A 13,168-nucleotide genomic window follows, 5' to 3' on the forward strand; every position below is an offset into this window, starting at 1 on the left:
GCAGCTTAAGGCCTCATTCACACGGCCGGTTTTCGCGGGTAGAACACGTAGTAATTATTGTCACTGGGGCTCATATGACCGTGTGTCTGATCAAAAACGGACATCGATGCCACCGTGTACAGTCCGTGATTAGCATTCTAGGAAGTAGGAGAAGCTTTGCCGTTTATTTTTTTCCACCACTGGTGAATAATGGTCCTGTGTGGTGTTTTTTTTTTTTGCATACCATAAAAGTAACTGACTTGTGAATGAGGCCTAATGAATGTTACAGATCCTATACTCCAGTCACATCAAGAGCTGTAATCACTATTCTGCTCGAGTTATTTGCTGCCCCCTGCTGGCTCAGTTCCTAGAGAGCACACACTGCACATTGTCACTCAGACGATTACATGGGATCGGATTAGATGCAGCAGTCAGTACCACACGTGATGGTCTTAGATACATACTCAGAAGAGATCACACATGAAAGCGATAAGTCAGTGTATCTAAGCCAATAATGTGCTATAGTCTCCTGAGCCACTGTATCTAATCCTGTCGTATGTGATACTGTCAGCTTCTACTGTGAGATGTCACAAGACAATGTATCTAAGCTTCTCACACAGGAGAAGCTAATAGCATCACAAAGGATTAGATACAGTGGCTCAGGAGGCGGTATCACCCATGATAAGCTTAGATACATGGACGTTCTGTTCTCCAATCATTGGATCGTCAGCTCTTCAGGGAAGAGCGCAGCTCGGTAGGTGACGGTATAGTGCGGGGGCTTTCTCCTCGGCCACATTAGTATGTGTACCCGTCTCCGCGCTCGGCCCACTCCCCGTGTTATCCATGGACATGGCAGCCGTCCCACCGTGCAGATGGCTCCCGGCTTGTTCTGGAACTGGAGCCCTTCAGACTGGAGGCCGATGGCTGCGAGACAGCTTGTAAAGTGCTCCTGACCGCGCTGTAAGCTGCTGCGGAGCACCAGGGACCCTGGAAAGCACCCAAGTCCCGCTCTGACCCCACATCACCAGCCTCGAGCACACAGCTGGCCACTTACATGTGCAAAAAGAGAGCGGGGGTCTGACTGCTCAGTGCGGCCTGGTGTCCTGTGCACCCTTCAGTGTTATTCATCTGCCATAGATTAACCATTGATTGCTCAGCGTTTACATCACTGGTCTCCGATCTGTGGGTTTCCAGCTGCTGCAAAACTTCCCAACATGCACAAAGAGTCTGCATCATGTATGTCACGCTGGGAGCTGTGGCTGCAGAACAGCTGGAGAATGACCAATTACACAGGTCAACGAAAAAAAATTTTTTTTCTGGTGTCCAAAATATTTTAATGAATTTGGGGTATTTTTGGGGTGCTGATTCTGAATATGTCATCAGTTTTGCCAGATTGGCTCAAGTTTTTGAGATTTTTGGTATCTTATTTATAGCACTTGTTGGTAAATGCGACGCATCATCTCATTAATTTCTTTGGATTAGTACTTGAACTGAGCAGTTCTCAATATAGTTTTGTGTTAATTAGTGTTCTAAAAGTTTGTTCATAGCTTGATTTTTGCACTAACTTTATGTTGTTGTCTGTTTTCCAGTGAAAAGCATGAACTCATCATGAAGAAGTTGTCTTAACGATCCAGACTCATTCTGTTACATTTGTGGTGAATATACACTGCCAAAACATAGAAGAAACATAACACACTTCGTAAAAAAAGTGTATTTTGCCTATTTTGGGGTTATGCTTGGGGACCAAGACAAGTTTTGGGCACCACACATAGTGTGCAAAGCATGTATCGAATTATTACGAAAATGGAGCAAAGGACAAAGAAAAAGCTTCAAATTTGGTGTTCCAATGGTGTGGAGAGAGCCAAAAAATCATCATGATGACTGTTATTTCTGTGCAGTGCAAGTGCAAGGATTCAATAAGCATAAGAAACAAAAATGGGAGTAACATGGAATCTGCAAGAAGGCCTGTCCCTCATTGTGAAGATGTGCCTGTACCTGTGTTTACCATAAATAACAGTCATCATGATGATTTTTTGGCTCTCTCCACACCATTGGAACACCAAATTTGAAGCTTTTTCTTTGTCCTTTGCTCCATTTTCGTAATAATTCGATACATGCTTTGCACACTATGTGTGGTGCCCAAAACTTGTCTTGGTCCCCAAGCATAACCCCAAAATAGGCAAAATACACTTTTTTTACGAAGTCTGTTATGTTTCTTCTATGTTTTGGCAGTGTATATTCACCACAAATGTAACAGAATGAGTCTGGATCGTTAAGACAACTTCTTCATGATGAGTTCATGCTTTTCACTGGAAAACAGACAACAACATAAAGTTAGTGCAAAAATCAAGCTATGAACAAACTTTTAGAACACTAATTAACACAAAACTATATTGAGAACTGCTCAGTTCAAGTACTAATCCAAAGAAATTAATGAGATGATGCGTCGCATTTACCAACAAGTGCTATAAATAAGATACCAAAAATCTCAAAAACTTGAGCCAATCTGGCAAAACTGATGACATATTCAGAATCAGCACCCCAAAAATACCCTAAATTCGATGAAATATCTTTGGCACCAAAAATGCTGTTGACCAGTGTTATTGACCATTAGTGTATGCATATAGTATCTCAGGATTACTGCAGATAAATGTGCAACATTATGGAGCGCAGCTCTGGAGTATAATATAGGATGTCACTCAGGATCAGTAATGTAATGTATGCACACAGTGACTGCACCAGCAGAATAGTGAGTGCAGCTCTGGGGTATAATACAGGATGTAACTCAGGATCAGTAATGTATGTACACAGTGACTGCACCAACAGAATAGTGAGTGCAGCTCTGGAGTATAATACAGGATGTAACTCAGGATCAGTAATGTATGTACACAGTGACTGCACCAACAGAATAGTGAGTGCAGCTCTGGGGTATAATACAGGATGTAACTCAGGATCAGTAATGTAATGTATGTACACAGTGACTGCACCAGCAGAATAGTGAGTGCAGCTCTGGGGTATAATACAGGATGTAACTCAGGATCAGTAATGTATGTACACAGTGACTGCACCAACAGAATAGTGAGTGCAGCTCTGGAGTATAATACAGGATGTAACTCAGGATCAGTAATGTATGTACACAGTGACTGCACCAGCAGAATAGTGAGTGCTGCTCTGGGGTATAATACAGGATGTAACTCAGGATCAGTAATGTAATGTATGTACACAGTGACTGCACCAGCAGAATAGTGAGTGCAGCTCTGGAGCATAATACAGGATGTAACTCAGGATCAGTAATGTAATGTATGTACACAGTGACTGCACCAGCAGAATAGTGAGTGCAGCTCTGGAGTATAATACAGGATGTAACTCAGGATCAGTAATGTAATGTATGTATACAGTGACTGCACCAGCAGAATAGTGAGTGCAGCTCTGGAGTATAATACAGGATGTAACTCAGGATCAGTAATGTATGTACACAGTGACTGCACCAGCAGAATAGTGAGTGCAGCTCTGGAGTATAATACAGGATGTAACTCAGGATCAGTAATGTATGTACACAGTGACTGCACCAGCAGAATAGTGAGTGCAGCTCTGGGGTATAATACAGGATGTGACTCAGGATTAGTAATGTATGTATGTACACAGTGTCTCCACCAGCAGAATAGTGAGTGCAACTCTGGAGTATAATACAGAATGTAACTCAGGATCAGTAATGTATGTACACAGTGACTGCACCAGCAGAATAGTGAGTGCGGCTCTGGGGTATAATACAGGATGTAACTCAGGATCAATAATGTATGTACACAGTGACTGCAGCAGCAGAATAGTGAGTGCAGCCCTGAGGTATAATACAGGATGTGACTCAGGATCAGTACAGGATCAGTCATGTAATGTATGTACACAGTGACTGCACCAGCAGAATAGTGAGTGCAGCTCTGGAGTATAATACAGGATGTAACTCAGGATCAGTACCGGATCAGTAATGTAATGTATGTACACAGTGACTGCACCAGCAGAATAGTGAGTGCAGCTCTGGGGTATAATACAGGTTGTAACTCTGGTTCAGTACAGGATCAGTAATGTATGTACACAGTGTCTACACCAGTAGAATAGTGATTGCAGCTCTGGGGTATAATACAGGAGATAACTCAGGGTCAGTATCAGTAATGTATGTACACAGTGACTGCACCAGCAGAATAGAGAGTGTAGCTCTGGAGTATAATACATTACTGATCCTGAGTTACATCCTGTATTATACTCCAGAGCTACACTCTCTATTCTGCTGGTGCAGTCATTGTGTACATACATTACTGATCCTGAGTTACATCCTGTATGTACACAATGACTGCACCAGCAGAATAGAGAGTGTAGCTCTGGAGTATAATACAGGATGTAACTCAGGATCAGTAATGTATGTACACAGTGACTGCATCAGCAGAATAGTGAGTGCAGCTATGGAGTATAATACAGGATGTAGCTCAGGATCAGTAATGTATGTACACAGTGACTGCACCAGCAGAATAGTGAGTGCAGCTCTGGAGTATAATACATGAGGTAACTCAGGATCAGTAATGTAATGTATGTACACAGTGACTGCCCCAGCAGAATAGTGAGTGCAGCTATGGAGTATAATACAGGATGTAGCTCAGGATCAGTAATGTAATGTATGTACACAGTGACTGCACCAGCAGAATAGTGATTGCAGCTCTGGGGTATAATACATGAGGTAACTCAGGATCAGTAATGTAATGTATGTACACAGTGACTGCACCAGCAGAATAGTGAGTGCAGCTCTGGAGTATAATACTGAAATGTATCGACATAAGTGAAGTTATGCAAGGATATCACACTTTTGAGTTGTTGGAGTCTTTCTTCCTTAATTCTGCACCCATTCTACCCCTTTCATACATACTTTGAATAGATTCTAATTTTCTGCTGTAAGATATCCAATTACTTCCTCTGAACACTGTAATGGCCGATTCCGGGCACGATGGCGTATGCCAGTCTGTGAGCCGCCCCCTCGCCAGTGCTGGGGTAGAGCGTAAATAATTGACGTAACAGATGGTAATGAAGGTATAATTTGTTTTCTTTGTATTGTAATGTGGATTCGGCGGTGCGGGTGACTGCATTAAACAGGATTTTCATCTCTGCCAGTGATCAATATTGTCATTACATTCTGGGATAAGTCGCGTCTGCCGTGCCGGGGTGACCGCACACGCGCACTACTTGTTATTGGAATGCTTTCCATTGCCAGACGTGTCCGCACAGCGAGGATCCAGCACAGACAAAGATGAATTCCCTGCCCGGGATGTCATTATTTCTAGAAACAGATTGTTCCATTTCTTCTGACAGATTGTGTTTTCCTATATCAGGACAATCTGCGCTCCTCTATAGATTGGGTTTTGCAGCTATTAAAATCATAGGTCCACAGTAGCCAGAAAACCTAATATAGCTTTACTGCCTTTTTTGACATTTCAGTAATTTTAAGTAACTTTCCAATGTAAAAAAATATCTAAATCTGGAAACCATCAGTAAGCAGGCCAGCGGCAGCAACATTATTTTTCCCTATGTGCATTTCAGAATTTGAACTAATTTGTGGCAACTGTGAAATAACTTAACAAGCAGGGAAATAACAAGAGGGAAGTCTCATGACCATTTTCTTTTGTGCTTCTTCTAGGTTTGGCAGTGTGGGGGCAGCGTGGAGGTCCTACCATGCTCTAGGATAGCCCACATAGAGAGGGCGCACAAGCCGTACACAGAGGACCTCACAGCCCACGTCCGGAGGAACGCCCTACGGGTGGCTGAGGTCTGGATGGACGAGTTTAAGAGTCACGTGTACATGGCTTGGAACATACCGCAAGAGGTAAGCGCCCACCACCCAAAATGGAGACTACAGTATTACCAGACAGGTACAGGTGGGGGTCCATACAAAACTAGACTGGCACAAGTCCTCTAAGCCCACCGCCCGAGACAGGGGCTAGTTGCCAATTCCATATAGAGAGAAGAATGTAACAAGACTTTGTAATAATTGTGAGGGCGTACCTAGCGGCAAGTGAGTGGGTCAATTTTATAGGTCTTAGAGATCCTACCCATTCCCACTAAGCCTGCCCCTCTATAGTATCCCGCTAAGCCTGTCTCTCTACAGTATCCCGCTAAGCCTGTCTCTCTACAGTATCCCGCTAAGCCTGCCCCTCTACAGTATTCCCCTAAGCCTGCTCCTCTACAGTATCCTTCTAAGCCTGCCCCTCTACAGTATCCCGCTAAGCCTGTCCCTCTACAGTATCCCGCTAAGCCTGTCCCTCTACAGTATCCTTCTAAGCCTGCCCCTCTACAGTATCCTTCTAAGCCTGCCCCTCTACAGTATCCTTCTAAGCCTGCCCCTCTACAGTATCCCGCTAAGCCTGTCTCTCTACAGTATCCCGCTAAGCCTGCCCCTCTACAGTATTCCCCTAAGCCTGCTCCTCTACAGTATCCTTCTAAGCCTACCCCTCTACAGTATCCCGCTAAGCCTGTCCCTCTACAGTATCCCGCTAAGCCTGTCCCTCTACAGTATCCTTCTAAGCCTGCCCCTCTACAGTATCCCGCTAAGCCTGTCCCTCTACAGTATCCCGCTAAGCCTGCTCCTCTACAGTATCCTTCTAAGCCTGCCCCTCTACAGTATCCTTCTAAGCCTGCCCCTCTACAGTATCCCGCTAAGCCTGCCCCTCTACAGTATCCCGCTAAGCCTGCCCCTCTACAGTATCCCGCTAAGCCTGCCCCTCTACAGTATCCCGCTAAGCCTGTCTCTCTACAGTATCCTGCTAAGCCTGCCCCTCTACAGTATTCCCCTAAGCCTGCTCCTCTACAGTATCCTTCTAAGCCTACCCCTCTACAGTATCCCGCTAAGCCTGTCCCTCTACAGTATCCCGCTAAGCCTGTCCCTCTACAGTATCCTTCTAAGCCTGCCCCTCTACAGTATCCTTCTAAGCCTGCCCCTCTACAGTATCCTTCTAAGCCTGCCCCTCTACAGTATCCCGCTAAGCCTGTCTCTCTACAGTATCCCGCTAAGCCTGTCCCTCTACAGTATCCCGCTAAGCCTGCTCCTCTACAGTATCCTTCTAAGCCTGCCCCTCTACAGTATCCTTCTAAGCCTGCCCCTCTACAGTATCCTTCTAAGCCTGCCCCTCTACAGTATCCCGCTAAGCCTGCCCCTCTACAGTATCCCGCTAAGCCTGTCTCTCTACAGTATCCCGCTAAGCCTGCCCCTCTACAGTATTCCCCTAAGCCTGCTCCTCTACAGTATCCTTCTAAGCCTACCCCTCTACAGTATCCCGCTAAGCCTGTCCCTCTACAGTATCCCGCTAAGCCTGTCCCTCTACAGTATCCTTCTAAGCCTGCCCCTCTACAGTATCCTTCTAAGCCTGCCCCTCTACAGTATCCTTCTAAGCCTGCCCCTCTACAGTATCCCGCTAAGCCTGTCTCTCTACAGTATCCCGCTAAGCCTGCCCCTCTACAGTATTCCCCTAAGCCTGCTCCTCTACAGTATCCTTCTAAGCCTACCCCTCTACAGTATCCCGCTAAGCCTGTCCCTCTACAGTATCCCGCTAAGCCTGTCCCTCTACAGTATCCTTCTAAGCCTGCCCCTCTACAGTATCCCGCTAAGCCTGTCCCTCTACAGTATCCCGCTAAGCCTGCTCCTCTACAGTATCCTTCTAAGCCTGCCCCTCTACAGTATCCCGCTAAGCCTGTCTCTACAGTATCCCGCTAAGCCTGTCCCTCTACAGTATCCTTCTAAGCCTGCCCCTCTACAGTATCCCGCTAAGCCTGTCTCTCTACAGTATCCCGCTAAGCCTGCCCCTCTACATTATTCCCCTAAGCCTGCTCCTCTACAGTATCCCACTAAGCCTGCCCCTCTACAGTATCCCACTAAGCCTGCCCCTCTACAGCATCCCGCTAAGCCTGCCCCTCTACAGCATCCCGCTAAGCCTGCCCCTCTACAGTATCCCGCTAAGCCTGCCCCTCTACAGTATCCCGCTAAGCCTGCCCCTCTACAGTATCCCGCTAAGCCTGCCCCTCTACAGTATCCTTCTAAGCCTGCCCCTCTACAGTATCCTTCTAAGCCTGCTCCTCTACAGTATCCCGCTAAGCCTGCTCCTCTACAGTATCCCGCTAAGCCTGCCCCTCTACAGTATCCTGCTGCCTATATTATCCCGCTATACCTGCCCCTCTATAGTATCCTGAGTTGAGGATCCAAGAAAAGCACTTCTGAGCATCCGCGCTGCTTTAGTGATAAGAATTCTTCAGAAATCCATATAAATCTTTCAAGTTCTTTATTATATGTACTACAGAAACTACGCATTTCGAGGTGACAAACCGCACCTCTTCTTCAGGTTACAGTACAGAGTTGACAACTCTGTACTGTAACCTGAAGAAGAGGTGCGGTTTGTCACCTCGAAACGCATAGTTTCTGTAGTACATATAATAAAGAACTTGAAAGATTTATATGGATTTCTGAAGAATTCTTATCACTAAAGCAGCGCGGATGCTCAGAAGTGCTTTTCTTGGATCCTCAACTTATGATACCTAGTGGACGCTGTCCACCTGCACGAGCTCTGCAGCAGCTATATGACTGCAACAAACGTTGAGAGTGGTTGTGTCTGAACACAACCCATAAAGGGTGAGTACTCCAGAGTACTTTTATATTTTAATTGATTTATACCAGGTGAAGCCCTATGTCTGCGCCCCCGCCCTTGTTTTCTCTTCTATAGTATCCTGCTAATTCTGCCCCTATATTATCCCGCTAATCCTGCCCCCAGTATTGTCCCACTAAATCTGGCCGCCTATATTATCCTGCTAATCCTTCCCCCTATATTATCCTGGTATCTCGCTAAGCCTGCCCCTATATTATCCTGGTATACCTGCCCCTCTATAGTATCCCGCTAAGCCTGCCGCTATATTATCCTGCTAATCCTTCCCCCTAAGCCTGTCCTCTATACTATTCTGGTATACGTGCTGCAGAATCCGGTACAAGATCCCACAATGCACTGCAGGAGCACCAGAACTGTGCGGCTCTGCGTGCTGAGCTTTAGCACCAGGCACCGACAGCGTCAACCGCAGGAGAGAGGCAGTAACAGCTGCTGGGAAAGCTCAAACCACAGACGATAAACCGTTATGATGTGGAAAGCGATCGGGCTCCTTTGGCCCCATTTTTTAAGGTTTTTGGTGGAATTTCTTCAGCGGTAGAAGGACGAAACTTGTCCTTTATGTGGAATAATGAAGAAATGATTGATAATTGTATTCAGTTGCTAGCAAGTTTGGCCAACTTATAGGGGGGGGTCCACCAGGCCAGCTTAGAGAGGGAGTTCCTCCAGGCCAGCTTAGAGAGGGAGTTCCTCCAGGCCAGCTTAGAGAGGGAGTTCCTCCAGGCCAGCTTAGAGAGGGAGTTCCTCCAGGCCAGCTTAGAGAGGGAGTTCCTCCAGGCCAGCTTAGAGAGGGAGTTCCTCCAGGCCAGCTTAGAGAGGGAGTTCCTCCAGGCCAGCTTAGAGAGGGAGTTCCTCCAGGCCAGCTTAGAGAGGGAGTTCCTCCAGGCCAGCTTAGAGAGGGAGTTCCTCCAGGCCAGCTTAGAGAGGGAGTTCCTCCAGGCCAGCTTAGAGAGGGAGTTCCTCCAGGCCAGCTTAGAGAGGGAGTTCCTCCAGGCCAGCTTAGAGAGGGAGTTCCTCCAGGCCAGCTTAGAGAGGGAGTTCCTCCAGGCCAGCTTAGAGAGGGAGTTCCTCCAGGCCAGCTTAGAGAGGGAGTTCCTCCAGGCCAGCTTAGAGAGGGAGTTCCTCCAGGCCAGCTTAGAGAGGGAGTTCCTCCAGGCCAGCTTAGAGAGGGAGTTCCTCCAGGCCAGCTTAGAGAGGGAGTTCCTCCAGGCCAGCTTAGAGAGGGAGTTCCTCCAGGCCAGCTTAGAGAGGGAGTTCCTCCAGGCCAGCTTTGATGGGGGGTCCACAAGCCTGCACAGAGGAGATCGTGATTCAGCTTTCGTCGGGTCCTGACTATTTCTTTCCAAGGATGGTTGAAAAACTAATAACAGCTGCAAAATCTGAACATGTGTATATATATACACATTTGTTCAGGTGGAACATTTGCCGTAGTTCTGCGCGATAATCCGCCGCCCCGATGTGTTAGTCCCAGTGGATCACGGCTTCTCTCTCTGCTGACGTTCCGTCTGTCACATCCGATCTTCTCCTCACTGACAACCATCACAGGTGCCGGGCGAGGGCTGGATTCATTTCTCTGCTTTCTCTCTCTTGCAGGACCCCGGCATTGACATAGGTGACATTTCGGAGAGGAAAGCCCTGAGGAAGCGGCTGCGGTGTAAGACCTTTCGGTGGTACCTGGTCACAGTGTATCCAGAGATGAGAACCTACTCTGACAACATCGCCTATGGCGTGGTGAGTGGCGTCCGAACTACAGACCCTCTACTGATAGTGGCAGGAGGAGCACACGGCTCTCCCCTCCACGCTGGTGGATTTTTTTCTGCAAACAAAATATAATCCTTCCATGATGAAAAGTTATGCAACTTTCTTATAGTTTTTGGGTTTCAGTTCCGCCTCATTTTCAGGATCTCGGCTTGCTGTCAGAATAGGAACATTCATATTTACATCCATAGACTAAAAGCCTGTCAAAGCTTAATTACTCTCACAGCTGAAGCTTTGCTACAGTTGTATCCCATCCTTACATGTAGCAATAGTGCGCCAGGCTGCAAATTGCCTTAAATTAGACTTCTAGCCTCAGATGTTTTTTCCCAGTTCACTGACAGCAAGCAAAGATAAGTTTCTCTTTTTGTCTTCTATTCATTGACTTTTTTTAATTAATGAAATTCGCTTGCTGATTTTTACACACAAGTCAAAAATGCTTTTTTTTTTTTTTTTTTTTTTTTTTTTTTTTTTAAACCCATCTTTGTGCCTTTTCGCGCCAAAAAGTAGCAGAAATATAAATAATTTGCAAAATGTTATAAAAATTAAAATTTTGGGGCACAAACTTTACCTACATTGGTGAAGACAAAACGGGAACACGAACAAAGCTTAAAAATAGTTGTAAAAGGGAAAGAAACATTTTGTGTAAAGAAAAACCATAGACACAAAGCACTAAATAATGCATCAAAAAGCCGGCGAAAAATGGAATAATGAAAAAGATCAAAGCTGCCTCACAACAATGTCATCTCCTTTAACCCTGGGACATATCATTAAAGGGGAATTGCACCTTATTTTCTGACCAGTCACATGACCGGAGTAGTGTGGACATGTGAGAAGGGGCCGGTCACACGACTGTGGCTGGAAACACGCGGCTTATAAACAGAAGGTTTATGAATAATCCGCTCCCAGCCAGAGGGGCGGCTTTAATCCTTTGCGCTGCTTTCAGTCCGCACTTCTATTAATACACCAGCGTTATTTTGTGTTTTTTTTTTTTTTTTGTTTTTTTACAGCGTTTATTTATGCGATTAAAATTTCCTCGGTCAGTCCAATTGCGACGCTACCAAAAATTGTATAGGATTTTTTTTTCTATTATACTGGTTAAAAAAATAATTTTGTAAAAAAGGAATAATTTGGTATATGTCGCCATTTTTTTCGAGACATATATATATAACTTTTTTTTTTTTCTGCTACTTTTTTCACTTTTTAGCACTCCTTAAGGTCTTAATCCTCTTCGTTTGATCACTTCTTCCATATACTGCAATTCTTCATTATTACAGTATATAGTAGAAATAACACTCCTATGAAACACAACTTGTGGAAGCTTCGGAGCTCTTCGACAATTGAGGCTGATGGGCACTGATACTGTAAACCCCGCTGGGGACAGTCAACATAAATGCCGCTGTGAGAGATTGACAGCCACATCTAACTGATCAATAAGCAGTGATCAGAGCTGGCTCCGGGTGCTGCTGGCTGTATAACACAGCTAGCACCCATTCTGTACACTGCGAGCTCTGCTCTATGCATCGGCACGCTCCCTACAACATATACTGCATCCTGGGAATGCAAGGAGTCTGTACAGTCGTCTTCTGCTGCGTTATGGCGGCCATAACAGAGCCCCTGAAAGCTGATTACGAAGCTTTCCAGACCTCGCATTACATAGAAATGCATACAGACTGCTTTATTCCAGGAGGTTCCCATCGTTTTCAGAATGAATCGCATCCATGGTCCTTTCCGTAATTGAGCCTGCAGAATGTTAAATGGGGGCGATCTGAGTGCGCCATTATTTAGTCGCTCATTAGTCCCCGGACATGGCGGATTCATGCATGATAAAGCAAGCAGAGAGGAGGCGACCGACCTTCCGCCCCATAGCTAATTTTCGCACAGTTTCTGGTCTTCATTCACTTTGCCCACAGTCACAGGACAAGGTTAAAGTGTCATTCCAGAGCGGTCCCAGCCGCGCACCCGGTAAATCTCTTGTCTCCTCGCCGGCCGCGCGGCAGTCAAGTTTCACATTAAAGTCACAATGAGTTTGTTAATCAGATGGGACAATAAATATCTTTTCTTTGCTTGAAGGAGCAGATCCAATTTCTCAGTCCACTTTGTCTTTGATTAATATGTCATTTTATACCAATGTGAATGACGGCGGCAGTGGCAGACCCTGTAATCCGCACGTCTACGTGACCCTGGTGCTGATTGTGCAGCGTAGACCCATCTGGGCCGATCCTATAGAAGTTGTACGGAATACTTATCTATTCCTCCACCATGACGGACTGTAATACAGAGGCCGCGCTCACCGCTGACTCTTTATTGCGCTGTGTACGCGGCATTTGGAAAAAAAAAACAAAACATAAAAACGTTACTGTTGCCCCCACGCCTGTGCACCATTTGTCCTGACACAAATGGAGGGGAATCGCTTATAACCCCGAGTCATACGTTATGTAATTAGCCTATCCGCGTGGAGACGTTTGGCGGGATGGATCGGTAGATGCGGGCAGTGTTGGGTTTTAGGAACCTCGTCATAGTCTCATGTTGTTTTACTTTTTTTATTTTTTGCTTTTCAGCTGCAGAACTCCCTGAAGACAGACCTGTGCCTTGACCAAGGGCCGGACACGGACAACGTCCCCATCCTGTACATCTGCCATGGGCTCACTCCACAGGTTCTTTCCACTGCGCGCCTTTCACCACATTTATTATTATTCCCTTTGGACACTTTTTTTTGTAGTTATTTGAAATGTGCCAAGTGAAAAAGCTGT

The 13,168-nt window shown here is 45.8% G+C and overlaps 1 protein-coding gene across 4 annotated transcripts in view; it reads left to right on the forward strand.

Moving 5' to 3' along the window:
• The window catches only part of GALNT18 (polypeptide N-acetylgalactosaminyltransferase 18), a 253,671-nt gene that overhangs the window by 215,519 nt on the left and 24,984 nt on the right, over positions 1–13,168 (forward strand). For all 4 annotated transcript variants that reach the window (XM_073578383.1, XM_073578381.1, XM_073578382.1 and 1 more), the window contains exons 7-9: positions 5,657–5,842; positions 10,254–10,391; positions 12,977–13,072. In XM_073578383.1, coding sequence (XP_073434484.1) covers positions 5,657–5,842; positions 10,254–10,391; positions 12,977–13,072 — 420 coding nt within the window. The remainder of the gene's footprint in view (positions 1–5,656; positions 5,843–10,253; positions 10,392–12,976; positions 13,073–13,168) is intronic.

Source organism: Dendrobates tinctorius, unplaced genomic scaffold (assembly GCF_039654945.1).
Source record: "Dendrobates tinctorius isolate UK_male_01 unplaced genomic scaffold, ASM3965494v1 ptg000059l, whole genome shotgun sequence".
Lineage (NCBI taxonomy): Eukaryota > Metazoa > Chordata > Amphibia > Anura > Dendrobatidae > Dendrobates > Dendrobates tinctorius.